We start from the raw sequence: 27,666 nt of genomic DNA, 5'->3' as shown, positions 1-27,666 counted from the left end.
ACCATTCTCTGGCTTTTCTTACTTGCCTTCTCTGATGAAGACAGCTCCCACGTTGTGAGCTGCCCTGAGGACAGCTCCATGTAACAAGGAACAGAGAGGGTGGCCTTTGGCCAACAGTCATGAGAAACGAAGATTCTTATCCAGGAGCCTCCGAGGAGCTGACTCCTGCAAGAGTGAGCTGAGCAGTGGGTCCTTCCCCAGTTAAGCCCAACCCAGCCTTGTGACAGACCCTGAGCCAAGGACCCAGCCTAGCCACGCCGATTCCTGACCCACGGAAACTGTAAGACGGTAAGTGTGTGTCATTTTAAGTGGCTAAGTTTTGGGGTAATCTATGATTATACCATGATAGAAAACTAATACACCCGGGTAAGCAGTCACGTGCTTAAAGAGACAATAATAAAATTACTTGTATTAATTCTGCAGTAGCATTTACAAATTATTTATATAAGATCAACAAACAACTGGGCTTAGGTCGACTTCAAGAAAGAAAACCAAAACTTTACACAACCTGGGACAAAAGAGTTTAGTGCTCCACACATATGACATTTCTCTAAGGATTCTAGCTAACCACACAGCTTCCCGACTCCCTGCAGGACACGTGCCATCAAGTCTGAAAATCACACTCCACTGAATTTCTTCAAATTTGTAAGCCAGCTATAAAAATCTCCAAACTTCTACACGGTCTTTAAAAAAAACAATAGAAAACAAGGTATTAACTGTCCTCTTGGCTGAATTTACCTTGCCGTAAAACTCATCCTTCGTACAGTTAAATATCACAGGTAAAAGTGAGCTCTCCCATTCATAAGAAATGTCCAAACAGGCAAATCCATAGAGACAGAAAGCAGACGGGTGTTTGCCAACGCCAGGCCAGACAATGGGGAATGACTGCTAAAAGGCATGGGGTTTCTTTCTGGGATGATGAGAATGTTCTAGAATTAGATCATGGTGCTTATCTGCACAACCTCGTGAATATACTAAAAAAGAAACACTAAATTGTACGCTTTAAAAAATGGTGAATTTCATGTTTCTGAATTATATGTCAATTAGAAAGAATTTTTAATGCAAGCTCTTATGGAGGAAAGTGAATGAGTGCATTTAAATACCCCCCCAGATAGTTATGCTGCATCCCCAGACACACGTGAGGAATGATGTCTGCTCTAGGACAGATGGCAGCCTGCCACTACAGAATGGCTTACACGTTCCTTTTTCTTTTCTTTCTTTCCGTTTTTTTTTGCATTGCATCTTCTAAGAAAATGTTAGCAAAAATCCTCCTCTGGTAAATGTGTATTATAGCTGTTGTTGTTTAAATGTATTTTGCGGGGGCGCCTGGGGGGCTCAGTTGGTTAAGCGTCTGCCTTTGGCTCAGGTCATGATCTCTGGGTCCTGGGATCAAGTCCTGCATCGGGCTCCCTGCTCAGCAGGGAGTCTGCTCCCTTTCCCTCTGCCTCTGCTCATGCTCACTCTTGCTCTCTCAAATAAATAAAAATAAAATCTTTAAAAAAAAAATTTGGGGGGGTGCCTGGGTGGCTCAGATGGTTAAGCGTCTGCCTTCAGCTCAGGTCATGATCCCAGGGTCCCGGGATCGAGCCCCGCATTGGGCTCCCTGCTCAGCGGGGAGTCTGCTTCTCCCCCTCCCTCTGCTTCTCCCTCTGCTCATGCTCTCTCTCTGTATCTCTGTGTCTCAAATGAATAAATTAAAAAAAAATATATTTTTTAATGTGTTTTGTTCATTTACACGTTAGATTCATTTTTAAAACTTCAGCAATTTTTACCTCGTTTTATAATAATTAGCTACTCCTTGCTACAAATGACAAGGTAGGAAAACTTACCAAAGCAAAACGTTTAAGGAGGAAGAAAGTGCAAATCTTTTCAAAGATTCCACTTCAGCATCTCACAATTTATTTAAATGTCGTTCCCAGACACATATGTGGGGCGGGCATATGCTCCCTATTATTACATAGTAGCACACGCCCCATGCCCAGCAAGAATCTTCACTTGACAGTCGGCCTAGTGTTCTGAATCAGGGCAGCATCTTTCAACGAGAACAGGAGGGCGAAGAAAACATTTACACTCCATAACATGATTATAAGGAACTTGAGACAGAGGAATTGAAAAACAACATTTCTGAACGATTACAATTGACAGAACAAGTTTCCCTTATTCTGCTTGTTTTAAATAGCTAATGTCTGTAAACTTGAACACCAACCCTGGCAGACTGAGCAGTCTTAATTCTTTGATTTTCCTTCCTGAACATCATCCAATACTCTGCGGAAAGGGAAGGTGGCTTCTTCAGCCAGGCTGCCGTCCCCTGTGCCGCCTGCAGCTGTGCCCCACCTGGCAGGCGCCCCGGGTCAAATGCTTCGGTAGTCAGAGCCCCGGGCCACGATGGCGGCGGCAGCCCACTCCACAGAGAAAAATGAAATAGTCCCAAAGAATCCAAATATCACCATGACCAGGAGTTGCCAGTGAAGCAGCAGGTAGTTACTGTAGAAAAATGCCACGGCTGCACAGATGGACTGAGAAGAAACAGACCAGGTCAGAAGATGCACCCAGACGACCCCACCGACCCCCAGTCACTAGCTCACAAACACGCACTGTAAACTCCCGCTGAGAGCCGGCAACCGTCAGGCAAGTGGCAATCTGTTATTTAAAATAGTATTTTGTGGGGCTCCTGGGTGGCTCAGTCGGTTGAGCATCCCACTTCAGCTCAGGTCATGATCCCAAGGTCCTGGATCGAGCCCCGAGTAGGTCTGCCGGCTCAGTGGGAAGCCTGCTTCTCCCCCTGCCCCCACCACGTGTGTGCCCACTTGCTCTCTGTGTCTCAAATAAAATCTTTAAATAAGTAAATAAAATTTATTTTGAGAAACTGAGTAATTAATAAAATAACGTACACTCCCAGTCAGAAATGGGCTTGTCTATGTGACAAAGGGATTCCGGTATCTAAGGCAAGAAGCCTCTAATCTGAGCACTAAGACCAGAACGGAAAATCTCTTACAGGAGCCAGGGGGAGAAAATCACACCCTTCGCTGCTTCCTAAGTCCAATCAGAAATACTTTAAAGGATGCCCCTGCCTCTCCTTTCAAACCCAACAAGAAAACAATGTTAAAGCACTTTAAAAAAAAAAAAAAAGGCACCCACCTCAGCCCATCCCGAAGGGGAGCTTACCTGCACAAACTTGAAGACTGCAAAGGCCGGCGCGCTGTCTTCAGAGTACAGAAAGCCTAAGATACTAAGCAGCTGGGTATTGAAGCAGCTGTCCCCAAGACCCAACAGGAAACTGCAGAAGATGGCAACTTCTTTGCTGCATAAAAAGGAAAATGAATTTAGAAAGAGCACTCTGAACAGTATTTGTTGGAGCCCTTCCCAATGTAAAAGCAATTCCCTTACAAGAGCATTTCACTTTCAAGTTATAAACACTATGAAACAAGAAGAAATAAACACTGGATTATAAAGTAAGAATTTATGCTCAAACGCACTCACCTGCACAGTCCAAGCAAACTCTGGTGTATGAACTATCTGGGAGCAAACACTGGCTTTGGGCAGGGCCGCCCTTGGATGGTGGATCTGGACATAAATGTCTACATCTATAATGAATTTGAGTTGAGTGCAAGGAAGTAAGATCCTCAAAACGATATAACCAACTGTAAATGGACCAGATGGCCTACCCTTTCCTCACCGTTCTTCACTACTCAGAAAGCAGACCTATAACATCACATCAGATACTTATATGCTCTTTCACAGATCAAGAAAAACATTTAGTGGGCTGAAAAGTTAAAACTAACAATTATAAAATAACTTGGGATTCTCATGAGCTCCTATTTAAAATAATTCTGGCTCCATTAACGTTTGACAGATGACCTTATAAAGAGAACAGACTTTCAGAAAATGATTAACTGCTCCATTCTGAATATCTAGCCACCCATTACCTCCCACCCTTCCTTAAATTGCTAGAAAAATGACAGTCACTATACCTGGATTTGATGTAAGCGCTGCTATCAGTCCCTTCAACGGGAGCAATAGGGGCATCCCCAGGCATGTTGAGAAATATCAAATAAAAAGCTATAAAATGCACCAGGATGCCCAACAACACAACTGGATTTCTACCAAAACGATTATTCTTGCTCAGCAGGCCAAAGAGGCTTCCACCTGCAGAACCAGTGAAATAGAGAACAGAAAAACACAAGGCCAGATTAATAAATCAAAATTTTGTTTCTTTGAAAAAAATAAATAAAACAGATAAACCAACAACTAATTTAATCAAGGGAAAGCAAACATAAATATTAAAAATAAAAAATAACCATTGAAAACAGAAGAAAATTTAAAAATCAGAATAGACTTCTAGGTCAGTGGGGTAACAAGGAGTAGACTTAGCACCTGCCTAAAAAAAAAAAAAGTACAAAAAATATGAAGCAGTAAGTTTGAAGACACGAGATATCAGATGACAAAGGGCAGTGATCTCTGAGACAGGAAGCAAAGGAAGGGAGCCCGCAGCCCCGAGTGGAGGGATATCTAAGCGGCTAGAGTTCCAGAACAGGCTATCAGAAAGGAAAGCTGCACAGAGAGACAATTCCAGAGATCTACAGAGGGTCCCTCTGAGTCTTCCCTAAGTGCTGATCAGCACATACTGTGAGCAAATGAGCAGAGGCCCCCGGAAGCCCATCCAAGGGGGTTAGATATATTAGATGTATTAGCGCCCCACCCTGGGCTGGGTATAGTGCCTCATCCCCTCAGCCAGACAGGAAACCTTACGACTCACAGGCACTGGGTATGCACAGAAGGGTCTTCCCTCAAGAGCGAGGAATAATTAGCCCTCGTCTGAGCACTGCTCTGGTCCTGTCCAACAAACCTTAAAAGCAAGCCCCAAAAGAATCATACTGTTTCCAAGTAAATGAACTGCAGCCATGAACAAAGCTCAAGAATATTTTTAAGAATACAAAAATATCCAGCAGTTCACAAAGTCTGGTATCTCCAGTATGACCAGGCAAAGAAGCAGGAAAATAGGACCCATCATGAAGAGAAAAAGCAGCCAAATGTGGAGTTATCCTATGACCCAGCAATTCCAGTGCTAGTTATATGCCCGAGGGAAATGAAAACATATATTCACACAACTGTACATACATGTCCACGGCGGCATTAATTATAATGGCCAAAAAGTGGAAACAACCCAAACAGTAAAATGTGACATATCTGTAAAATTAAATATTATCTAGTGATAAGAAAGGATGATGCTAATACTTGCCAGAACGTGGAAGAACGTGGAAGAACGTGGGAAACATTATGCTAAATGAAAGAAGCCAGACCTAAGAGACCATGTATTCTGTGATTCCATTTATATGAAAGTCCAGGATAAGCAAATCTATACAGAAAGTACATTAGCAGTTGCCTGGGGAAGGGCAATAAACATGTTCTAAAATTAGACTGTAGGGATGACTCACAATCCTGTGAATGTACTAAAAAACACTGACCCGTACACTTTTAAGTGGGTGACATATATGGCACATGGGTTATATTTCAATAAAGTTGTAAAAAAAAAAAAAACCACCAAAAAAACCCCCAGAACTGTCATAGATATTAGAATGAGCAAAAACATTAAGACAATTACTCTCACTGTATTCCACATGTTCAAATACATATAAACACCCGGTACGGTTCCAGGTTTGGGCGGTAAAGCAGGGAACAAAAACCACAGAAGTCTGCTCTCCCCGTCGTGCTGATCACCGCCAGCCACTCTGAGGGTCCTATGGGTTTTTATTGTCTGTGTTCTTCCCTAAGCCATGAGCTCCATGTGGGTGGGGAGTCTCTTGTTCATACAATGGATGCTCAGTAAGTATCCGATGAACTGGAAAGTTCCTCCGAGAGGACAATATCCAACACAGCGCTCCAGGCATCGAACCAGCTTTGCTGACCGAGGGATACCTGCAGGCGTTGTGCCGAGCAGCGGGAAGGGTATGCAAGTGTTCAATCACTATGTCGTACACCTGAAACTAGTATTACGCTCTATGTTAACTAACTGGAATTTGAATAAAAAACATTTAAAAAGAAGGACTACCTAGTGCGGCACAATAGAATACACATTGGTCTTTGCCTTGTCTGTCCTCCTCTCCGCTCTCTGGCCCGGAGCTGCTCCTAGAACCCTGGACATGTCCTCAGTGTCAGGCGTGTCCTCTGTTCGTTCTCCCTTTTGGCCACACCAGAGTTTATGCAAATGAAGTGATTCCTGAGGGGATTCGGGGTGGTCTAGTTAGCTTCAGGATGGGGGCTGGTTGCAGAAGGACCACTTGCTTAGAGGGTTGGAACCTTCAGCCCCGGCCCCCAGGCTCGGGACCGGGGAGAGGGGATGGAGATGGAGTTCCATTGTCATTGGCCAATGATCTCATCAACCCTGCCTCTAATGAAATGTCTGTAAAAAAACCCCTAAACGATAGGTTTGGGAGAGCTACCCTGGTTAGTTGGTGAACACATCCACGCACTGGGAGGGTAGTATACCCTGACTCCACAGGGACAGAGGTGTCCGTGCTTGGGACCCTCCTGGTCTTTGCCTTATGTGCTTCTTCAACTGCCTGTTCATCTGCATCCTTTATAATAAGCTTTAGTGGTAAGTATAGCACTTTCCCGGGGGCTCATGGGAACCTCCAAACTTGCAGCCATGTCAGACAGAAGGTAGCCTGTGGACCCGGGACTTACAAGCGGCATCTGAAGTGAGGGCATCTTTGTGGGACTGAGCCCTTGGACCTGTGGAGTCTGACACAAACTCCAGGACTTAAGAGTTAGAAGTGGATTGTCTCGAGGGACATCCAGCTCGTGTCAGAGATTCAGAGGACACTTTCCCTAAGTATTTTAAGAGAAAAAGCTGGGAGAGACTACATGTTTTCCTACTTACAGTTTTGACTGGGAATTATATGGCAAACATCTCATAGTTATCTCAGAACGATGATTAAAAAAAAAAAAGACATACCTGTCTGGGTAAAAATAAGCAAGGAAATTAAAATTCAAGGACGGAGAGGCGAAGTACACTTAAAACATCTGTGATAGCTACAATGAACCGATTTCACATAAAAACATTTTTTAAACCAACCTAAGATTTCTCCAATGCCGATGAAAATGCCAGAAAGTCCAATGAGGCTTTTCTCTTCAGTTCCAAATTTATTTACAGCACCAATACACGTTCCATAGACACCAGAGAAGAAAGTCAATTCCAGACCTTTAGGAAAAAAGCAGATTTAATTATACATTCACAATCTCCATTCTGGGGTCTTCTTCACAGCTGGTGGTATTTGAGCTTTATATACACACACAGTAAAATTCATTCAGCCTGACATGGTGCTCCCCTCAAGCAGAGCAGTTTTATGCTACGTAGCTGACGAAATGGAATTAGCCACAAGACGGCAGTTGCCATGTATTTCAGATAAAAATACACAACTCAAAGAAGCAAACCCTTTAACCTTTCTGTTAAAGATCATCCTTCGGGGCATCTGGGTGGCTCAGTCAGTTGAGCATCTGACTCTTGATTTCAGCTCAGGTTCCGTGCTCAGCGGGGAGCCTGCTTGAGATTCTCTCTCCCTCTGCCCCTCCCCCTGCTTGTGCACCTGTGCACACGCACACACGCCTCCTCTCACAAATAAATAAATAAATGAAATAAACATTCAAAACAAACAAACAAAATGATCCTCCGTGTGGAGACGGGATGGGCAGAGGGCGGTACACATGTAAGTCTGTATTAGTGATTTTTTAAGTGCTTTTTACCCTTAATAGCTCTCCAAGGTTAACAGGAATGTAGGTTTGGAAAACCAATGTATATTATCCATCTACCTTTGCTTAAAGACAAAATGTTTTCATTAAACTTTTTCCCAGAAAAAGAAGTTTTAAAAATTAGGGCTAAAAAATTAAGGTCAATCAGTAGAAGACCTCATTCCTTATTGCTACAAAACTAAACTGAATTTTTTTTTTTTTAAAGATTTTATTTATTTATTTGAGAGAGAGAGAATGAGAGAGAGAGAGAGCACATCAGAGGGGATAGGGTCAGAGGGAGAAGCAGACTCCCTGCCGAGCAGGGAGCCCGATGCGGGACTCGATCCTGGGACTCCAGGATCATGACCTGAGCTGAAGGCAGTCGCTTAACCAACTGAGCCACCCAGGCGCCCAAACTAAACTGAATTTTAAAGACGTTTACCATTTACTCTATTCAAAAAAAATGTTTATATCTATAAGGCAAATAAAGGTAAAAGTAATCACTGGCACATTATAACACTTTTTTTTTTAACACGATAGCACTTTTTTTTAAAAGATTTTTTTATTTATTTGACAGAGAGAGACACAGCAAGAGAGGGAACACAAGCAGGGGGAATGGGAGAGGGAGAAGCAGGCTTCCCGCGGAGCAGGGAGCCCAATGGGGGGCTCGATCCCAGGACCCTGGGATCATGACCTGAGCCGAAGGCAGACGCTTAACCACTGAGCCACCCAGGCGCCCCAATAGCACTTTTTTTAAGGATTTTATTAATTTCAGAGCGAGAGAGAGCGCACGCACACAAGTGTGAGCGGGGGGGGGGGAGGGCAGAGGGAGAAGCAGACTCCCCACTGAGCATGGACCCCCCCCCCAACATGGGGCTCGATCCCAGGACCTAAGCCGAAGGCAGACGCTTAACCGTCTGAGCCACCCAGGCGCCTTGACAAAATAGCATTTTTTAAAAGGAAACAGATTCTGAAGATCTGAGAGTGCTCCAGTGACTCCGGTAAGCCACTGAGCTCATTCCATTTCATTAGAAAGTATATGAATCCACAGAAAGTTAGAAGGATTTACTCAGGGTTATTTTCTGCAGAGCTCCATTTTGCCCTAAAATCACTGGGTTGTAACGAACCATGCCTCCCAGGGTTCAACCCTTGTGTAGAATCCTCCCACACTGAATTTGGGCTGGCCCTGTGATATGCTTTCACCAGTGAAATGCAGTCAAAGTGACACTGGGCTCGTGCCAGGCTTAAGCCTTCAGAAAGTCTGGTTGTTTCTCCTTTTGCTCTTTTTGGAGCCCCTAAGCAATCTGGCCTTCCTCTTGGGTCAGAAGGAAGGGATCACTTGGGAGGGGGTCATGCAGCCAGAGACTATGGTAAACAGACACCCAGCCTTGCATTTGATCCCTTCACACATGCAAAGGAAACTATCACGAAGCTGTGGCCCCAGCTGCCTCTAACAGGACCCAGAAGAGACCTCAGTTAAGACCATCAGAAGAATCATTCAGCTGAGCCCCATCAGTGCACAGAGCTGTGAGAAAGAATTATATGGTGGTTGTTTTCAGTCCTCATTCTCATTATGCAACCACAGAAAACCCAAACCGCCATTAATTCCCTTACCTGTATAAGCAGTTGTAATACTAAGGAGCAGCATCTCCTTGGTGACACATAACTTAAGAGACTTTCCTGTAAGAAGAAAACAATGTAAGACTGCTTAATTAGATTTTAATTACCCCAAAATTCTAAAACATTCACTCAACCCAGACACCCCTTGTCAATAACGCCAGTAGACAAATACAGTGGGACTGAGGTTAAGGATTCAGATGCTGAAGGGATGAACTAAATCCGTTCTGTAAATAAAATGTTTATTCCACCTGCTTAGATATATTCTACAGTGGTGTTTTCCCCAACACATTCTCCCCAGCTTGAATCTAAAAAAATAACATGGAACGGAGAATAGAAATAGGATCAAACAAGACAAGACTACGTGAACAGACTTCAGCGAAAGTTAGGCTAAGGGCGTCAATGGCTGGAAGGGTGCTAACGTCCCAGGGGGAGGAGCGAGTGCAGAGCAGCTTGAAGACTGGACTCCAGATGACAACTGCCACCCAGGGAGCTTGCTGACTGCACCGAGGCTGCCACACCACTTCCTGAGATTCTCAGTTCTCTGGATCTGGGGACCAGAAGCTTTAATTCTGCATATTTGCTTAGGACTACTTTAATGTCTGTTTTTACACTGTTTAATGTGGTGGAAATCTGCAATGAAAAATGCAGGTCTAAAAACTGCATGTTTTAACTGTCTTTTTGAACCTGCTCACATTTCATAGTTTAAGGTCACTGATCTAAACTAGTCCTAAACGAAGAGTGGCTCCAGATTTTAGTTCTTACTCAACTGCTGACTACAAAAGTTACACAAGACACAAACGGTCTGTCCTAAATTTCGCCACATGCAGAAGAGGATACTTTTTTCTCTAATCTCACTGAAATGTAGTAAGACTAAATGCAGTAAGACATTTTCACGTATTTCCAGGGAAAAAAAATTATGATTAATACAAGGTTTAAAACAATACTTTTAATTTTAAAAAATAACATTAGCAAAGCATGTTTGTTTTTGAATAATCAGAATATTTAACAAAAAGAAATTAAAACATAATCTAGAATGATACTGTAACGGTGATTACATGTCATTATACATTTGTCCAAACCCATAATATGTACACAGCCAAGGGTACACCCTTGTGAACTGTGGACTCTGGGTGATGATGATGTGTGAAAGTAGCAGGTGCATCAACCATAACAAATGCATCGCTCTGGTGGGGGACACAGATAGTGGGGGAGGCTGTGCATGTGTGAGAGCGGGGGGCTCTCCTCCTTCTCAATTTTGGGAACTCTCCTCCTTCTCAATTTTGTTGTGAACCTAAAACGGCTATAATGGGGTGCACGTGGGTAGCTCAGTCAGTTAAGTGTCTGCCTTCAGCTCGGGTCGTGATCCCAGGGTCCCAGGATCAGGCCCCACATAGGGCTCCCTGCTCAGTGGCGAGTCTGCTTCTCCCTCTTTCTTTGCCCCTCCCCCTGCTCCTTCTCTCTCTCACTTGCTCACTCTCTCAAATAAATTTAAAAAAATCTAAAACAGCTCTAAAATAGTGAAGCCTTATTAAAAACAACACAACATCATCTATTTACAGAAATAGACAAACCAATCCTAAAATTCATATGGAAATTCAAGGGGCCCACCATGGCCAAAATAATCTTGAAAAAGAACAAAGCTGGAGGGCTCACACTTTCCAACTTCAAAGCTTGATAGTCATCAGCAAAGCATGGTACCAGCATAAGGACAGACACATGCATCTAGAAATAAACTCACATTTACAGTCAATTGATTTTCGATAAGGGCGCCAACACAATTCAGTGGGGAAAAAGAACAGTCTTTTCAGCAGGACAACTAGGTGGCCACATGCAGAGGAATGAAGTTGGACTCCCACCTCACAACATAAATAACAATGAACCCAGAATAGATCCCAGACCTAAATATCAGAACTGAAACTATAAAAGTCTTAGGAGAAAATACAGGAGCAAATCTTTGCGACCTGGGGCTAGGCAAAACCTTAGGACACCAAAAACACATGCAAAAAATTAAACGTATAAATTAGCCTTCATCAAAAATTTAAAACTTTTGTGCTTTAAGAGATACCATCAAGAAAATGAAAAGTCAACCTAAGGAATGGGAGAAAATATTTGCAAATCATATATAAGAGACTTTTATCTAGAACACATAAAGAATTTTTACAACTCGAGTGCCTGGGTGGCTCAGTCGTTAAACGTTTGCCTTTGGCTTGAGTCGTGATCCCAGGGTCCCGGGATCAAGCCCCACATCGGGCCCCTGGCTTTCTCTCTGTCAAATAAATAAATAAAAATCTTTAAAATATATATAAAAAAAAGAAAAGAATTTTTACAACTCAGCAATAAAAAGGCAACCCATAAAAAACGGGCAAAGGACCTGAGTAGACAGTTCTCTAGAGACGCGATGCAAATGACCCACAAGCGTGTGAAAATATGCTCTGCATCCTTAGCCATTAGGGAAATGCTGATCAAAACCACGAGACACCACTTTACACCCACGGGGACAGCTATCATCAGAAAGATAGATAAGAACTCAAGGAAGTGGAGAAACTGGAGAAACTGGAACCTTCAGATACAGCTGGTGGGACCATAAAATGGTGCAGCCACTCTGGAAAACATCTGCTGGTTTCTCAGAAGGTTAAACACAGCGACCACAGGACCCAGCAATCCTCCAACTCCTAGGTACCTACACAGAGATGTGCAGATGTACATCCACACAAAAACTTGTGCACAGATGTTCAGAGCAGCATTATTCATGATGCCTACAAACAACCCATTCTGCAGAACATGCTAGAACATGGATGAGCCTTGAAACCATGACCATAAGTAAAGCCAAAACCATAAGTAAGAGAAACATGTCACAGAAGAGCACATATAGTACGATTCTATGTATACAAAATAATATCCAGGATAGGCAAGTCTAGAGACAGAAAGTGGATTAATGGATGCCTACGGTGAGGATGGGGGTGGTGGGGAGGAAATGGGGAGTGAATGCTAATGGGTACAGAAATTCCTTCTGGGGTGAAGAAGAGGTCCTATAATTGACTGTGGTGATGGATGCAGAACCCCGTGAATGTACTAAAGGCCACTGAACTATACACTTTAAATGGGCGATAGTACAGTGTGTGAATTATATTCAATAAACCTATTAAGAGAAAAAATATCATCTAACAGCTTAATGGATCTTCTTCCAGACTTAAAAAAATTTTTTAATAGAAACAAATTTCATTATACATACTATTTTAAAATTTGTTTTCACATAATAGGCAAATATTTTCTTTCAAGATTTTTATGTATTTGACAGAGAGGAACATAGCAAGACAGGGAACACAAGCAGGGGGAGTGGGAGAGGGAAAAGCAGGCTTCCCGCTGAGCAGGGAGCCCGACACGGGGCTCAATCCCAGGATCAGGACCTGAGTCGAAGGCAGACGCTTAACGGCTGAGCCACCCAGGCATCCCCTAGAGCAAATATTTTCTAACACTCATCAAGTTCATTTTAATGGCTAGGATAATCTACTGTATAGATGTACCAATGCCTTGCAGTGAAGTATTTCAATTACTTTCAGTTTCTCACTAATATAGACATCTTAGCCATTAAATCTTGACAGAAATTCCTAATTACTTCCTGAGGATAATCCTATTAGTGGAGTTTCTGGGGTAAACGTACAAACATTTCTAAGGCTTCTGATAACTTGCTGACAAATTGCTCTTCAGAAAATAATACAAATATATATTCCTATCAGCAATGTGGTCTTAGGCATATAAATACCTACTCCCCATAACACGGACAATTATTTTTTTATCTTTTGAAATTTGATGGAAAACTTTGAAATTTGCATTTTATACTTAAGCAAATATCTTCCCTGCCATTTTAACTCTATTAGGTTGTTTTGATAGACAAAGTTTTACAGTTTAAGCAACCAAAGGGCATTCTTTTCCCTTATCGTCTGAGTGACCTCCTTGAAAGGCTTTTTCTTTTTTTTATTTTTCAAGATTTTATTTATTTATTTGACAGAGAGAAACACAGCGAGAAAGGGAACACAAGCAGGGGGAGTGGGAGAGGGAGAAGCAGACTCCCTGGTGAGCAGGGAGCCCGCGATCCCAGGACCCTGGGATCATGACCTGAGCCGAAGGCAGACACTTAACGACTTTAGCCACCCAGGTGCCCCTTGAAAGGCTTTTCTTTACCCAGTTTCTTCAATTACTTTTCTAGTTTCATTTTTACATTAACTCTATTTTCCTACACACTCCACTCCCTAACTTTGCTTACTGAAGAGTCTCTTTTATTGTATTTATTGTATTGTGGATGTGGGCCCGATTCTAGAATCCAGTTCCACTGTCTTTCTATTCCAAAGTGTTCAAATGAATTCACAATTGACTTTAATATTTATTAGGGAAAGTCCTTCTCCTTTTCAAAAATTCTCTTGGCTATTCTGATTTATTCTTCCAGATGGACTTCAGGATTGTGTCAAGACCAAGAAATAAATTTTAAAAAACTTTCTAGACTCCTATCAAACATATACATTCGGTTGAGGAATGAAGTGCTTTTCAGATAAGCAGGAGCCTTTTCTGTACAACATGCATCACAGCATCAATAGAGGGAATGTGATGATTAAGAATAAAGGAGGGGTGCCTGGGTGGCTCAGTTGTTAAGCGTCTGCCTTCGGCTCAGGTCATGGTCCCAGGGTCCTGGGATCGAGCCCTGAGTCGAGCTCCCTGCTCGGCAGGAAGCCTGCTTCTCCCTCTCCTGCTCCCCCTGCCTGTGTTCCCTCTCTCGCTGTGTCTCTCTCTGTCAAATAAATAAAAAAATCTTAAAAAAAGAAATTTTTAATAATAAAAAAAGAATGAAATACAGCCTCCCATGCCTCCCCAAGACAGACAGATTACTTAAAGTTTGGACAGTCTTCTTCCTTCCTGTCTTCTCGTCGGCTTCCTTGCTACCTCATTACCTCACGTTGCTCCCCAGGGGCCAGGAACCAGCTCCTAAACCTGCCTGCCATGTAGCACCTTACATGCCTTACCTTTTTGGCTGCTTTCAAACTAGACAGCTCAACATCCTATTACTCCTGCACCCTCCCGAGCAACCAACTAGTTACGTGATGAAATTGTGCGGCCACCATCGTGTGAGTGCCTCATTTTATAGACAGAGAAGTTGAGGTGAGGTCTGTACATCCAGGAAGGACATCCTGAATCTGGTTACTGTCAGTAGGCAGCCAGGGAGAGCAGGTGTTCAGTAATGGTGCAGGGAGGCTGCATCAAGCCTCACCAAGGCTGGATGGACCATGCCGTAAGTCTGGGAGTCATCTATCTCCCTTTTCCTTGACTCCATGGCTCACCAAGCAAGCCAATGTGGCTTTCTAGGCCAAGAAGGGAACAACAAGAAAGGAATATCTACGAAAGGGCTCACTAAAAAATATTAAATGACATCATAAATGGTTAAAATGAGGGGTGCCTGGGTAGCTTAGTTGGTTAAGCGACAGTCTTCGGCGCAGGTCATGATCCCTGGGTCCTGGGATTGAGCCCCGAACTAGGCTCCCCGCTCAGTGGGGAGCTTGCTTCTCCCTCTGCCTGCCATTCCCCTTGCTTGTTCTCTCTCTCAAATAAATAATGAAAGTCTTAAAAAAAAAAGTGTCCCTGAAATGTAAGAAATACATGTAATAAAAGCCTGATTAAACAGCATGAACAATAAGATACTATATATTCAAAACTCAGGCTACCACACCCATAAGCCTTTTCTAAAAAAGGTGACCATGGGATGCCTGGGTGGCTCAGTCGGTTAAGCGTCTGCTTTCGGCTCAGGTCATGATCCCAGGGTCCTGGGATCGAGTCCCGAGTTGGGCTCCCTGCTCAGTGGGGAGCCTGCTCCTCCCTCTCCCACTCTCCCTGCTTGTGTTCCCTCTCTGTCTCTGACAAGTAAATAAAGAAAATCTTAAAAAAATAAAAAATAAAAGAGGCGACCACATGAATTCTTGGCTAGAAGTTGTGTGCTTTGTGTCATCTGACTTAGGCCATGGCTGATTAGATCAAGAATTTGCACCCTAGCCCAAGGCAACCTATAGACTACCCACAAGCACAGAGCGTATGATAAGGCCAAGGGGCCTAACTGAAACAACATGGCCCCTAAAAGGCTGCTCCCCACTAGACAGTGGTCAGAGTCTCTCTCCTTTGGAGACAAAGAGGCTGAGAGAGCTACAGGCAGAAGCAAAGAATTGGCCCACATCAGGCCGTACGAGAACCAGAAGCCATGTTTGCCAGTTTCTGAAGGAACCACAAGATGGCCATTATGGGAATCACTGGCTTTGCCTGTCACAGTCAGGGCTCGAATCCCAGCTCAGCAGGGTACTAGCTATCTGACCTTGGGTAAATAATTTCTTTAGCTAAGCCTCAATTCTCTCTTATATAAAATGGAGAGAATGGTAGGTGTGTGTTCTAGGATGCTCACAGAGCGGTTGGGAGAATAACAAAATAAACACGTAGGGAGGCGTAGCCAGGAAGAACCCTCCGCAGACAAGCCCAACTGTTCTTCCAAACTCGGCTCTGAGGAGATGGTCCGTGTGTCCTCACTGCCTTGTCAAGCACCAGTCCCTGATTTCTCTGCACCTCCCTGTGCCTCCCCCAAACGGCACCAGGCCGGGCACTCAGGTTCCCGTCCATCCCGCACACACCCCAGTTAGAGACACTGGCTGAGACGACGACTGGACTGCAGAGCCGCATACCTGGAAGAATGAAAACACTGGAGGATCGTCAATCCAAAGTAACCGGGGAAAGGGGGGGAGGCAAATGTTGTATAGCTGTTCCCGAACAGCTCTTGCATTTCCAACACAGAAAATACTTACTGAACGCATCTACTGCTTTCCCCATAGTACTCTGTGCAGACCTGAAAAAATAAAACAAAATATCAAAGTGTTTTCCCCTGAAAACTGAAAAGAGAACTAAAATGCTATCATATTTTCATTGACGTTCGTCAAAGCTCCGTCCTCTACGTGGTCCGGCAAACATTTCCATTGCCTACAATGCTCCTCGCTCCAGGGTGTCCCTCTGGGACCCCATCCTGGCCTCAGAGAACCAGGTGAAAGCGCCACCTCCGTGACCCTTTATTAACAGCCAAACACAATTCTCTCATACTAAGCTGAAAGCACACATCCACACGTGTCCTTCTCAGAAAGGATACTTCAGGCAGGACAGAAATCTCCTCCACCCTGCTATTCTCATACCGTAAAAACACCTTGTAAGAGCTCAATTTCCCTCCAGTCTGACTCCTTCAAAACTAAGTTGTGCAGTGTGAAAACTCTTCAAAAGCAACACCAGCACCCATGCCCCACAGCTTGGTGCAGGAAAAGGTAGGGGTCAAAAATGTGTGCTTCAGAGTCTGCGCTGTACTTTGCCACTTCTTCGTCATATGGTTTTTAGACAAGTTACTCCATGCCTCCAAGTTTCACTTCCCCGTTTATAAAATAGGGGTGCTACCACTTAACCAAAAGAATTTAATGAGACCATGTAGCTAAAGTGTAAGTTGTTTAATGTGATTATGGTAAAGACATTTATAAAAGATTATGTTTCTTACTCTGCCTGCCAATAGGGTAATATCTACTCCTCTGCCATCTTTAAACGTTTTTACAAAAAAGAAAAAAAAAGAAACCTCATAGAGATCTAGCTGACTTATATAAATGAATTAGCGACACAAAAAAGGTAGTCTGTTCTAAACAACAGGAAAAACCTTTTTTCCCCCACCATAAAAACTCACGTCTTCCCTGGAAGCAAAAACTCTTTAGACTCCAAGTAACTGATAGTACTCTTGTAGTTGGATAGGATCAGGTATAGGATTCTGGTATTTTATATTTCAAGCCCCAAATTAAGTAGGAACCAATTTATATACTCTATAGACTATTAAAATACAATTAAGCCAGCCAGCACTCAGGTGCAAATCATTCCCCATTCAATTCAATGAGATATTAAAGGGAGCCATTTCTAGTAGGATACTAGATAAATAAGGCGATAAAAGAAGACGATCCCCAGGTCGTGCAAGGATGGAGGGCGCAAAGTGAGACCACATTCATTCCCTCTCAAACCCTCCAATACCTTCCCATTTCACTTACCGCTCTAAGGTCTCGACTTTGGAGGGTAGCAGAATGTGCCACCCCAAAACATGCTTTAGTATATTGATTATGTTGAGCTGTAGGCACTCAAAAAACAGCAAATATGGGTAACAGGCTTTCTTTGAACTCCCCTCATCTGCCTAAAGAAAGATCCTCCAAAAGGAACTCAACTGTTATAAATCATCTCTGGGAGTTTCATCAGACAGGGAAGATTGGCTCTTGTCATAAGAGAGGAGACCAGACATCAACAGTACGTCACAAACTATCCTATCTCCCATCTATTCTTCTACGGGTCTGGTTCATCTTTCCAAAAAATCATTTACTCTCCTGTAAGAGGCCTACATTCCTCCTCCCCTTTCCCTATTTAGAGAGTATATAAAGCTTAAATTCTAAGCCATCCTGGGGAATTACTCATTTTCCCCTGGGTTTTCTTCATGTATACGTGAGGCATATGTGTTAATAAACTTCTGATTGCTTTTTTTTTCTTATTAATCTTTATTATAGGGGGTCGCAACTAAGAACACAGGAGAGTGAAGGGAAAATTACTTTTCATCCCCTACAACTTAAATGTTACCTTCTCAGCCTTCCCCGGCAACTCCATCTATAATTTTACATATATACACATTTATGCGTATATATGTGTGTGTTAGATATAAATAAATGTTATAATATTAAATTGCAAGCCAGCCCCCCCACCTCCAGCCCATACTTCTATACCCTCCTCTCCTTTACACTTCTGTGTTCTAATATCAGATGTCTAAGAGGTAAGGGTTCTTCTTTTGGGGGGTAATAAAAATATTCTAACATTCGTTGTGGCAATGAACACACACTTCTGTGAATACCCTAAAAGTCACTGAATTATACACTTTTTTTTTTTTGAGAGAGAGAGCACGAGCATGGGGGTGGGAGGGGAGAGGGAGAAAGAGAATCTTAAGCAGGTTATATGCCCAGCACAGAGGCCAATGCAGGGCTCAGTCTCAGAACCCTGAGATCATAACCTGAGACAAAATCAAGAGTCAGACCCTTAACCAACTGAGCCACCCAGGCACCTCTGAACTGTACACTTTATTTTTATTTTTTTTTAATTTTATTTATTTATTTGACAGAAAGAGACACAGCGAGAGAGGGAACACAAGCAGGGGCAGAGGGAGAGGGAGAAGCAGGCTTCCCGCTGAGCAGGGAGCCCGATGCAGGGCTCGATCCCAGGACCCTGGGATCATGACCTGAGCTAAAGGCAGACGCTTAACGACTGAGCCACCCAGGCACCCCTGAACTGTACACTGTAAATGGGTAAATTGCACAGCATGTGAATTATAGCTCAATAAAAACTGTTTTTATTTTTTATTTTTTTTTTAAAGACTTTATTTATTTATTTGACAGAGAGAGACAGCGAGAGAGGGAACACAAGCAGGGGGAGTGGGAGAGGGAGAAGCCGGCTTCCCGCGGAGCAGGGAGCCCGATGCGGGGCTCGATCCCAGGACCCTGAGATCATGACCTGAGCCGAAGGCAGTCGCTTAACCAACTGAGCCACCCAGGCACCCCTAAAAACTGTTTTTAAAAAGAATTCCTACTTCTCTCTCACCCACTAGGAAGCTCCATGAATGCACGAACATCTCTCTGTTTGTTCAACAAAACACCCTCCAAACAATGCCTGGAATAGATACTCAAATACAGACCGAAGGGAAGGAGGGAAGCAGGGGCCAGAGACGCAACTGCCAAGAAAGAAATTCCTAGAGATCACCCAGCTCACAGGGCCTCATACATGCAAATTACACATACCGGGACCACTCAGGTAGGACACCGAGCTGCCTTTCTGCATCCTCAAATCATCTTCTTTAAGGCCTTTAGTGGAATCCTTTAAAATCAGATCCTACTTTTTCCTTCAATGGCTTTTTTTTGAGGGTGGTTTGGGGGCAGAGGGAGAAAGAGAATCTCAAGCAGAACCCCCTCCTGCCCTGTGCTGAGAGCAGAGCCCGACACTGGGCTTGATCTCAGGACACTGAGATCATGACCTGAGCCCAAAATCAAGAGTCGGATGCTCAACTAAGCCACCCAGGCACCTCCCTTCAATGGCTTCTAATCACACCAATAGAACCTGCGCTCCTGCAGAGCCTCCCAGAATCGACTCCCTGACTACTGCAGATACTCCTACTTCCACTCCCTCCCTGTGCCGAGTCCCACAGGCCTCCCTGCAGCCCTGGCACCCACCGCACCCCTTCCCACCAGCTGGCCTTGGCAATGGCCATCAGCGGATCGTCCCACCTCACCAGTAAGGCCTCAGGGAGCCACCCAGCCCTCCATCACCTCCCCCTTTCGCTGCCTTCTCGAGCACTTACTTTGCAGTTTTACACGTGTATGATCTACACCCACTCCAAAATTAAGTCACACGAGAACAGGGACTCATCTATCTTGTTCACTGCTGTATCCCTCAGGTTTAGAAGGGGGCTGGCAAAGAGTCTGTGCTATTTATAGAATAAAGACAAGGAAGCTTCAAGTTTGGGATACAATTCAGGGAGAGAAAATGCTAAAAGGACAGAGCAATACTCCTCAGCACTGCACCTTCTCAGTTATACAATCCTCTATCTATCCACAAAGTTCCTTGAAAATGGGTAGGCTGTATTTGTCTGCACAGCACCAACATCTGACATTTGCTAAACAGGTGTTTTAATTTTTGCTGAATCTGTGGTATTCATTTTCATAGAATCCTTCTCCAATATCTGTTAGTTTATGATAAAAAATATATACACACAGTTGATGTTATAAATATGTATCATATAAATACACATAAATACGTACATGTTCAAATCAAAGGTAACACCTCTCCTTTTATTTTTACTTATTTATATATTTTTTAATGATTTTATTTATTCATGAGGACGGGGGGGAGGGGGAGAGAGAGAGAGAGAGAGAGAGAGAGAGAGAGAGAGAGAGAGAGAGAGAGAGAGAGAGAGAGAGAAGCAGGCTTCCCGCTGAGCAGAGAGCCTGATGTGGGGCTCGATCCCAGGACCCTGGGATCATGACCTGAGCTAAAGGCAGACACTTAACCAACTGAGCCGAGGCCCCCCTCTCTTTTGCTTTAAACAAACTTAGTGAAATTTTGAATGCTTAATGATCCTCTGACAGGAGGATTTTAGGTCTTCTGGGGATTAACAAGGCAGCACAGAATGCTCAGTGCCAACATTTTAACAATAGATAAAAGGCTATAAGGTAATCTTCACAATTCACTGATTCAGAAACTAAGCAAAACGAAACTGGCAAAGATTTCTCATTTCCCTATCCTCAAACCTGGATAATACCTGCAGAGAAATTGTCTCTGATATTTTAGTTTTACTTATAATTGAAACAGGTTCAAGTAATTTACAGTTTTTAGAAAAACACAGGGCTATACGCCTGTTTGCCCATTTGGACTACCTTGGGGAAGAGCATGCACGTAGGTTAGGGCCAAAACGCAGCACTGTGCACAGGAGCATGGGTGTAACTGAGGATCATCGAGAACAACTGTTGATGGCCCTGACCCTCACACTCGCCACAGGAATGGGGATATTTTAGGGTTGGGTCAGAGAAACTGTAACAGAGGGCAAAGACGGTCTTCTATTTAACCTTATAAGCCCGCATCTTTGTACATTAAAACACACAGGATGCCAGCTGAACTGAAAGAGGAAATCGAGGCCCAGAGAAATAAGGGGATTATGGCTACATCCAGGGTCATGCAGCTTGTCAGCCACAACCTGGGATGAGACTCAGATCCCCTGTACACTTTCCCCTGCTTCTCCTTTCCTTTCCCTTCCTTCTCCCCACAACTCCCCTTTTGTCTTCTCTCTCTTCTGATTGGCTTTGAAACCTTTCCCTCGGCGCCTGGCCGGCTCAGTCAGTAGAGCCTGCAACTTAAAAAAAAAAAAAGACTTGGGAGAGAGAGAGAGAGAGCAGAAGCAAGCACTTGTGCCTGTGAGGGGCAGGGAGAGGGAGAGGGAGAGAATCTTCAGCAGACTCCCTGCTCAGGGCGCACAGAGCCCGAGGTGGGGCTCAACCCCATGACCCTGAGATCATGACCTGAACTGAAATCAAGAGTTGGATGCTTAACCGACTGAGCGACCCAGGTGCCCTGAGCCTGTGACTCTCAATCTCAGGGTTGTGAGTGTGAGGCCCACATTGGGGGGTGGAGCCTACTTAAAATAAATAAATAAATAAAAATAAAACTTCCTCCTCCTGTCTGCCCAATGCTGGATATCAGTTAGGGCTGCAAAAAGATTGGAAATCTCTAAACTACATCGACTCAAAATATATTTTCAAGTAAAAAGGAACGTTGCCAACTTCTTACTCATTGACTTCCAGGTCCTGGTCATCAGAAGATTCATCTTCTCCTAGGACGTTTTCAGAATCTGGCTGCCGAATGAGAAAGAAAAGAACTGTGCCCACAAGGCTAATCACTGTCAGGGCAATAAACACTGTTCTTCGGTCACTCTCTAGAGAAAAAAAGAAGAAAGCTGATAGCACTGGCCATGCAAACAATTCAAGTTAGTGTTATGTTCAGAGGTTGTTTAAAATCATCCAAACATTTCCTTGTTAAATGTTTACTTTATTGCATTAGTGAAAATCTCAAACAAGAAACTCAATGGAATAATACCTCCACCTTTGTCTTTCAGTTAAAGAAATACTAATGAGCCAAAAGAAAAATGGCACAAGAAATTAATCATATTCTTTTAACCAAAGAAGCATACAGACGAAACAAGGGTTCAAAAGTCTAACAAGTGACTAGTGTGCTCATACACAGCATAACCTTCTCCTATACCTTGAGCTGCTTAAGGCATAGTCATAAACTAAAATCCTAGCTTAATAATATAAGGAAAAAAGTTACTAAAGACGAAAACCTGAGAGAACTTAAGGCAGCAAGGTTCATTAGAACAATCTGAACAGAGCAATAATGGATATTTTGTGAAACTATTATCCTTCGAACATGTGTGAATAAAGCAAAGTGAATAACACAAACCTGATATTTGAGTTTTCCCCTGCCAAGCAAAATATATGTAGAGATTTCCAAAGAACAAGCTGGGGGAACAAAAGGGAGGACAGGATGTTGAGGATTTATTTCCATATTTATAGTTTTTAGAGCAGTTTTTCCATTTGTTAAAAAGTGGAAAAGATTTTTTTAAGCATATATAATTTTAAAGGTATCTATCTGCCCTAGATCGTTTAAAAGTATCGACTCCACCCTGACTCTTTCTGAAAAACTGACCCAGATGGAATTCAGTCTCCTTCCACGTGACAGTGACCTGATTCCGCCTGAACCGCCCTTCAAAGACTTGACTCTCTTTGAAACATGTGATTTATTGGGACTCTGGAAATGACTACTTGGAAAGAAGCTTATGCTACTTCTCAAATTCTGTATTTTAAAGAATCCATGGGGGAAAAAAAAAAAATCCATGATTCAGATACCTGCATCTAATCAGATACTTTAGCATACTTTCCCAGAGAAGGAATCATTCGCCTACACTCTGGTTTCTTAATATACACCCCCTTACAACTAAACATCTGCATTTATGAAGACTTATCAACACCACAATTTTAGGTAATATCCACGAGGGTAAATCCTCAGGACAGATTCCATGACAGAATGACCATTCTTGCTTTTTTTACTTAGGAAATACAGAACATGTTGTATCATTCAGCCCTGATATAATTAGTCTCACTTTAATTTTTTTTTTAAAGTTCACTTATTTTTAAGTAATCTCTACACCCAACGTGTGGCTCGAACCCACGACCTTGAGATCAAGAGTCACATGCTCCCCTGACTGAGCCAGCCAAGTGCCCCTCACTTTTGAATTTTAATATATTCATTAATAGCTATCAGGTGCAACTCAGTGGGAAGGATGTGGTCTTTGGGATGCAGATAAGGATGGTTTAAATCTGATAAGTTACTTCACTTTTAAGCCTCTGTTTTCTCATTTGTAGAACACCGATCATACCTTCTGGTCTTATGAGGTGGTGAGGATTACTGAGATTTAGTAATGAAGCCAACAGTCCCTGCCTGAAATATAGCAGATGCTAAATACAATTATGGTTAACATGATTTTCTCTTTACTAATCACGAGTCCCAATTAGGCAGGTCCATGCATTTCACACAATTTTATAAAACGTTAAATCCGTATCATATGCAGCTAGGAACTCAAGTCATGGAACACAGATGATTGGAATTTTCAACACAACAAAGATCTAAAAAAATGGTGTGACAAAAGAATTAAAGGAAAGACTAGCTCCAGAAGGATTATTACCTAGATTGTAAGAGTGCCCAGAAAATTCCACTGTTTCTCCCAATAGTATGCTCATCTGAATTTATTGTCAGGCAATTTCCTTGTGCTGTCCAAAGCACTGAAATTCAAACCAAAAGTTTGTCAAGGGAATGAAATCACTTGGCTTCACACATGAAACACATGATACGCTTAAATAAATCCCAGAAGACAGAGAAAATAAACATCGAGATGCTTACCGGCAGCTGCAATTCCAATGAAAACAGAGGCTGTGTAGAAGGACCATGGGAGAGGCTGGATAAAAACGGCAATGTACATGCTAAAATGTAACAGGTCAACGCATTATGGTCAAACAATACCTCATATAGAATGCCAATTATGCTTTCTAGGAATCGGTTCTGAGAATTCTTTTTTAAAAGTCAACCTGTAAAGGACTTCTCCAACACTACCCAAAGTGTTGGGGGAAAAAAGGACAAATGTGACCTACTCATTTCTTAATTTACTATTTTGAATTTGTAAGATCGGACATTGAACGAGGGTTTGCAATTGGCCTTTGCCAATAGCTCAGCATGGGCTGGGACTGTCATTCTACAGCCCAGAAAAAAGGCTTAGTTATCTCGGTTGAATTCCTATTAATCACCTTGATATAAGAGTATTTCACGGGAAGTTCTTTTCAACTCTCACAGAAAGAGATTTAGAGATATCTATTTCTACGAATAGTAAGATGAAAAGAAGTATATGCACACATACCACCACATAAAGACAACATGGTAACCCTAGGCATCAAGGAGAGAACCAAATCCCTAAAATACTGCCTGTATTCTATTCAATCCAACTTGGCAATTTTTTTTAAGTAATCTCTGCACCCAACGTGGGGCTCGAATCTACAACCCAGAGATCGAGTGTCACATGCCTTTCTGACTGAGCCAGCCACGCACCCCCACATCAGCAATTTCTTGTGAAAAGTTTACTATATGCTTGGAAGGTGCTGAGGGTGTTTGGATTAAATGAAAGAAAATCGCACTACTCACCTGTAAAATAAACCACTTGCAAACATAGAAAGCTGAGGTCCTATAATGGCAACCACTGATGGTGTAATTAAATTTGAAGCGGAGAACACTCCATATATAATTGCCATGCTGTACACATAATACATAAAAGGAAAAAACAAAACCCTTGAATCACTGTCTCAAAAGTGCGTTTTTTCAAATCTACTTAGAGTCTATAGATTTTTTTTGCCATAAACATTCATTTCTTTAGTTGGAATTAACAATAATTCTATCATCAAGCTGATTCCTATAATGAGGTTTTCACTTATACAAAATATTGAAGTCTCATCAAATTTCCCTTTGAATCAGCTTGCCTTGGACAATATGCTTTTAATGAACTGGTAAATTATAATAACAGCTAACATGTAACATGTAACAGACACCGAGCCAAGCGTTTTATGTATGTTTTCTTTATTAAATCTGACAGCTCTATAAAGATAGTATTATTATTATTATCCTCACTCTACAGAAAACTGAAACACAGAGGGGTTAAGTTACTTGCCAAAAGTGTAGCCAGATAGCTGGTGAATGGTGGAGCCAGAATCCCATCCCTGGTCATCTCACCCCAGAGGCCCTAGTCAACCAGTCTGCTCTACAAACTTAGTTTACAACTCCTGGCAACTGCATGAAATTTCATTATTATAAATGACAAGCACAGAGTTATCGCTCTTTAAACCAGAACTTATTTAACTCAATCTAATGGTCTCTTTTGAACATTATTCAGCTACTAGAGACCCAGCCCTAGTACATACATCTTGTAGCAAAGTATGGCTAAAACCATTTTGAGGGTCCTGAATTCATTTCCTAGACACTATTTACAAACCCAAACTAAATTATTCTTTGGCCTTTATGATCCTCTCAAACAGTAAAGGTTCTCTGGAATTGAAGACAAAGCTCTGCTAAAAACTGTGGTATTGTTAAACACTTAAAAAATGAACATTAGCACCCCTTTATTCTCAAATATCATACATAAGACCAGGTTTAGGATAGGTAATAAAGAACCAAATAAGAGTTGTGGGGGAAGGGGGGGATGTTGGTCAGCCTCTAATAGTTAACTGCAGAAAAATTAAGAAACCCGTATGTGTTTATATCCATGTGTGCATTACACTCCCAGCTTCAGTCACAGTGTACTAGTGACTCATGAAGGTCTTTTCACTTTATTTTCTCTGTTTGTAAAAGTGGGACTAAACACCTTTAACAAAAATCTAAAAGCTCCTGATGACAGTATGTTAGTTATGAAATTACGACAGGACCGAATGTTTCAAGAATCATATAAAACACCCTCTGTTTAGGATTGAGAAGATGTAATTATGACAATACTTGAGTGTTTATTAAACGCCAGGCACTGTGCCAAGAGCTTTACAGGTCAACGCATTATCTGAGCAAGGAAACTGGGCTCACAGAAGTAACTTGCCTAACATAATGCAGTGTTAAGTCATGAAACCAGGATTTCAAACCCAGTATTTAATTCTGCATGAAACCTAAACTCATCACCTTTATTCTATTATGTTCTCCCAAACAGACCAGTCACGGAGAAAAAGCAACCACTACTAATTCAATCACAGTATTATTGCCAGAGATTCTGGTTAAGATTTAGGTAACTACCGTAATATATCAAGTAAGACCAATCATACAGTACAATACCTGGTATATCCACTGCCATGAAAATCTGTGCTATTTAAGCTCCTGATGACAGTTTGCTGCGTGGAAGATAAAGCTAATCAATGAAAACATTTCGCAGTCTCCCTCCCCATCCCCACCAAAGTTTGTCTCCAAGAACTGGGAATGAAGCACCCGGTAAAGTAAAATTCAAGATACTCAGTACTTCATATTGAAAGTCAACTATGAGACAAGAAAAAGGACTAAAAAACAGGAAAAGGCAAACCGATGACGGGGGGCGGCGGGGGGGGGGGAGGGGGACACCAGCTGTAGCTATGCCTTGGGGTTCTTTTCTCCTCAATTCTCCCATTACTAATGGAGACTTTAGTACAGACAAAAAATAACAGGTCAACATACAAACCCTAAGTCCTATCAGAAGAATAAGCGGTCTTGTTTAACTCCCCATCCCGATACAGTATTAATAAGAAACGTCTGACACACGAAATTAAACCGAGGCATAAAAACCGAGGAAGGGTAGGTGGGAAAATACAAGGTGCAACTTAAGCGCGCTGTTAGGCACAATTACTGTTTATTGTCATTTCTGGAATGCGTTATGAGAGGCACTTCAAAGGAGGGAGAACAGATCCCGACTCACCGCCACATTTCCACAAGTTTGAAAGGCGGTGAACATAAACATAAAGGCAACTCCTAAAATAATAATGTTGAAAAGCTTTTTAGATTCCGGGGACATTGTGGCTCAACTCTGCCGGAGGTCAGCAGCAGCCCAGGGCGGTCAGCTCTCCTCGGGGGAACCCACTGACAATCCTGGGGAAGGAAATGAGATGGTGAGAAGAGGAGGCAGATCCAGGAGCAAGGCTGCCAAGCTGTCAACTTCCAGTTCTTGGATCAGAATCGCGGGCCGAGAGTGAGGCTCTCCCCACGGGCAGTTAGGACATTCCTAGGATCCGATCCGGGCAGGGAAAGGCCCGACACCCGGAGAGGTGCCAATAACGTCGTGGCTCCAGGTTGAGGGGCCCGCGAGGGGGATTATGGGCCAAGGCCGAGGTGCAGCGGCCGGCGCACCCCGCCCGCCTGGCCGGCCCTGACTCACCGCGGGTCAGGCGACCAGGTCATCTGACCGCAGCCTCGGCGCCAGCCGCTCGGCCGGCTGGGAAATGTAGTCCTGTGCAGCCCGAAACGCGCAGGCGCGCCGTGTGGAGGGGCGCGGCGCCGAGCCCGCGCGCCCCAGCGAAGGGGGGGCTACAAAGCGGAACCCCGCGGAGAAGTCGGGAACTGCGGAAGGGAGCCTGAAGACATGGCAGCGGGGCCTGAGAA

At 43.1% G+C, this 27,666-nt stretch overlaps 1 protein-coding gene across 1 annotated transcript; it reads right to left on the bottom strand.

Moving 5' to 3' along the window:
- Nucleotides 1-1,637: 1,637 nt before the first annotated feature.
- MFSD11 (major facilitator superfamily domain containing 11) lies at nt 1,638-27,584 on the bottom strand. Its single transcript, XM_027625838.2, has 14 exons — nt 27,443-27,584; nt 26,987-27,156; nt 26,377-26,432; nt 24,715-24,822; nt 23,923-24,002; nt 23,708-23,804; nt 22,426-22,484; nt 21,757-21,901; nt 16,179-16,219; nt 9,343-9,408; nt 7,076-7,201; nt 3,972-4,146; nt 3,166-3,301; nt 1,638-2,516 (listed from the first exon to the last, which is right to left on the bottom strand). Exons 2-14 carry the CDS (start codon nt 27,080-27,082, stop codon nt 2,352-2,354), a joined length of 1,350 nt encoding a protein of 449 aa, XP_027481639.1. The 5' UTR covers nt 27,083-27,156; nt 27,443-27,584; the 3' UTR covers nt 1,638-2,351.
- Between the last annotated feature and the right edge of the window lie 82 nt (nt 27,585-27,666).

This window comes from Zalophus californianus, chromosome 16 (assembly GCF_009762305.2).
Source record: "Zalophus californianus isolate mZalCal1 chromosome 16, mZalCal1.pri.v2, whole genome shotgun sequence".
Lineage (NCBI taxonomy): Eukaryota > Metazoa > Chordata > Mammalia > Carnivora > Otariidae > Zalophus > Zalophus californianus.
The sequence above is the reverse complement of the archived record's forward strand: the minus strand, read 5'-3'. Positions and strand labels throughout refer to the sequence as shown.

What these genes read in the sequence shown, in the direction of transcription:
- MFSD11 (XM_027625838.2), bottom strand. Translation starts at nt 27,082, where the DNA reads ATGTCCCCGGAATCTAAAAAGCTTTTCAACATTATTATTTTAGGAGTT. An exon ending in CAGGACCTGGAAGTCAATGA is followed by an intron (nt 16,220 to 21,756) that starts GTAAGAAGTTGG and finishes TTATTTTTTCAG; the next exon opens with GTCTGCACAGAGTACTATGG. An exon ending in TATTACAACTGCTTATACAG is followed by an intron (nt 7,202 to 9,342) that starts GTAAGGGAATTA and finishes TTTTTCCTAAAG; the next exon opens with GTCTGGAATTGACTTTCTTC.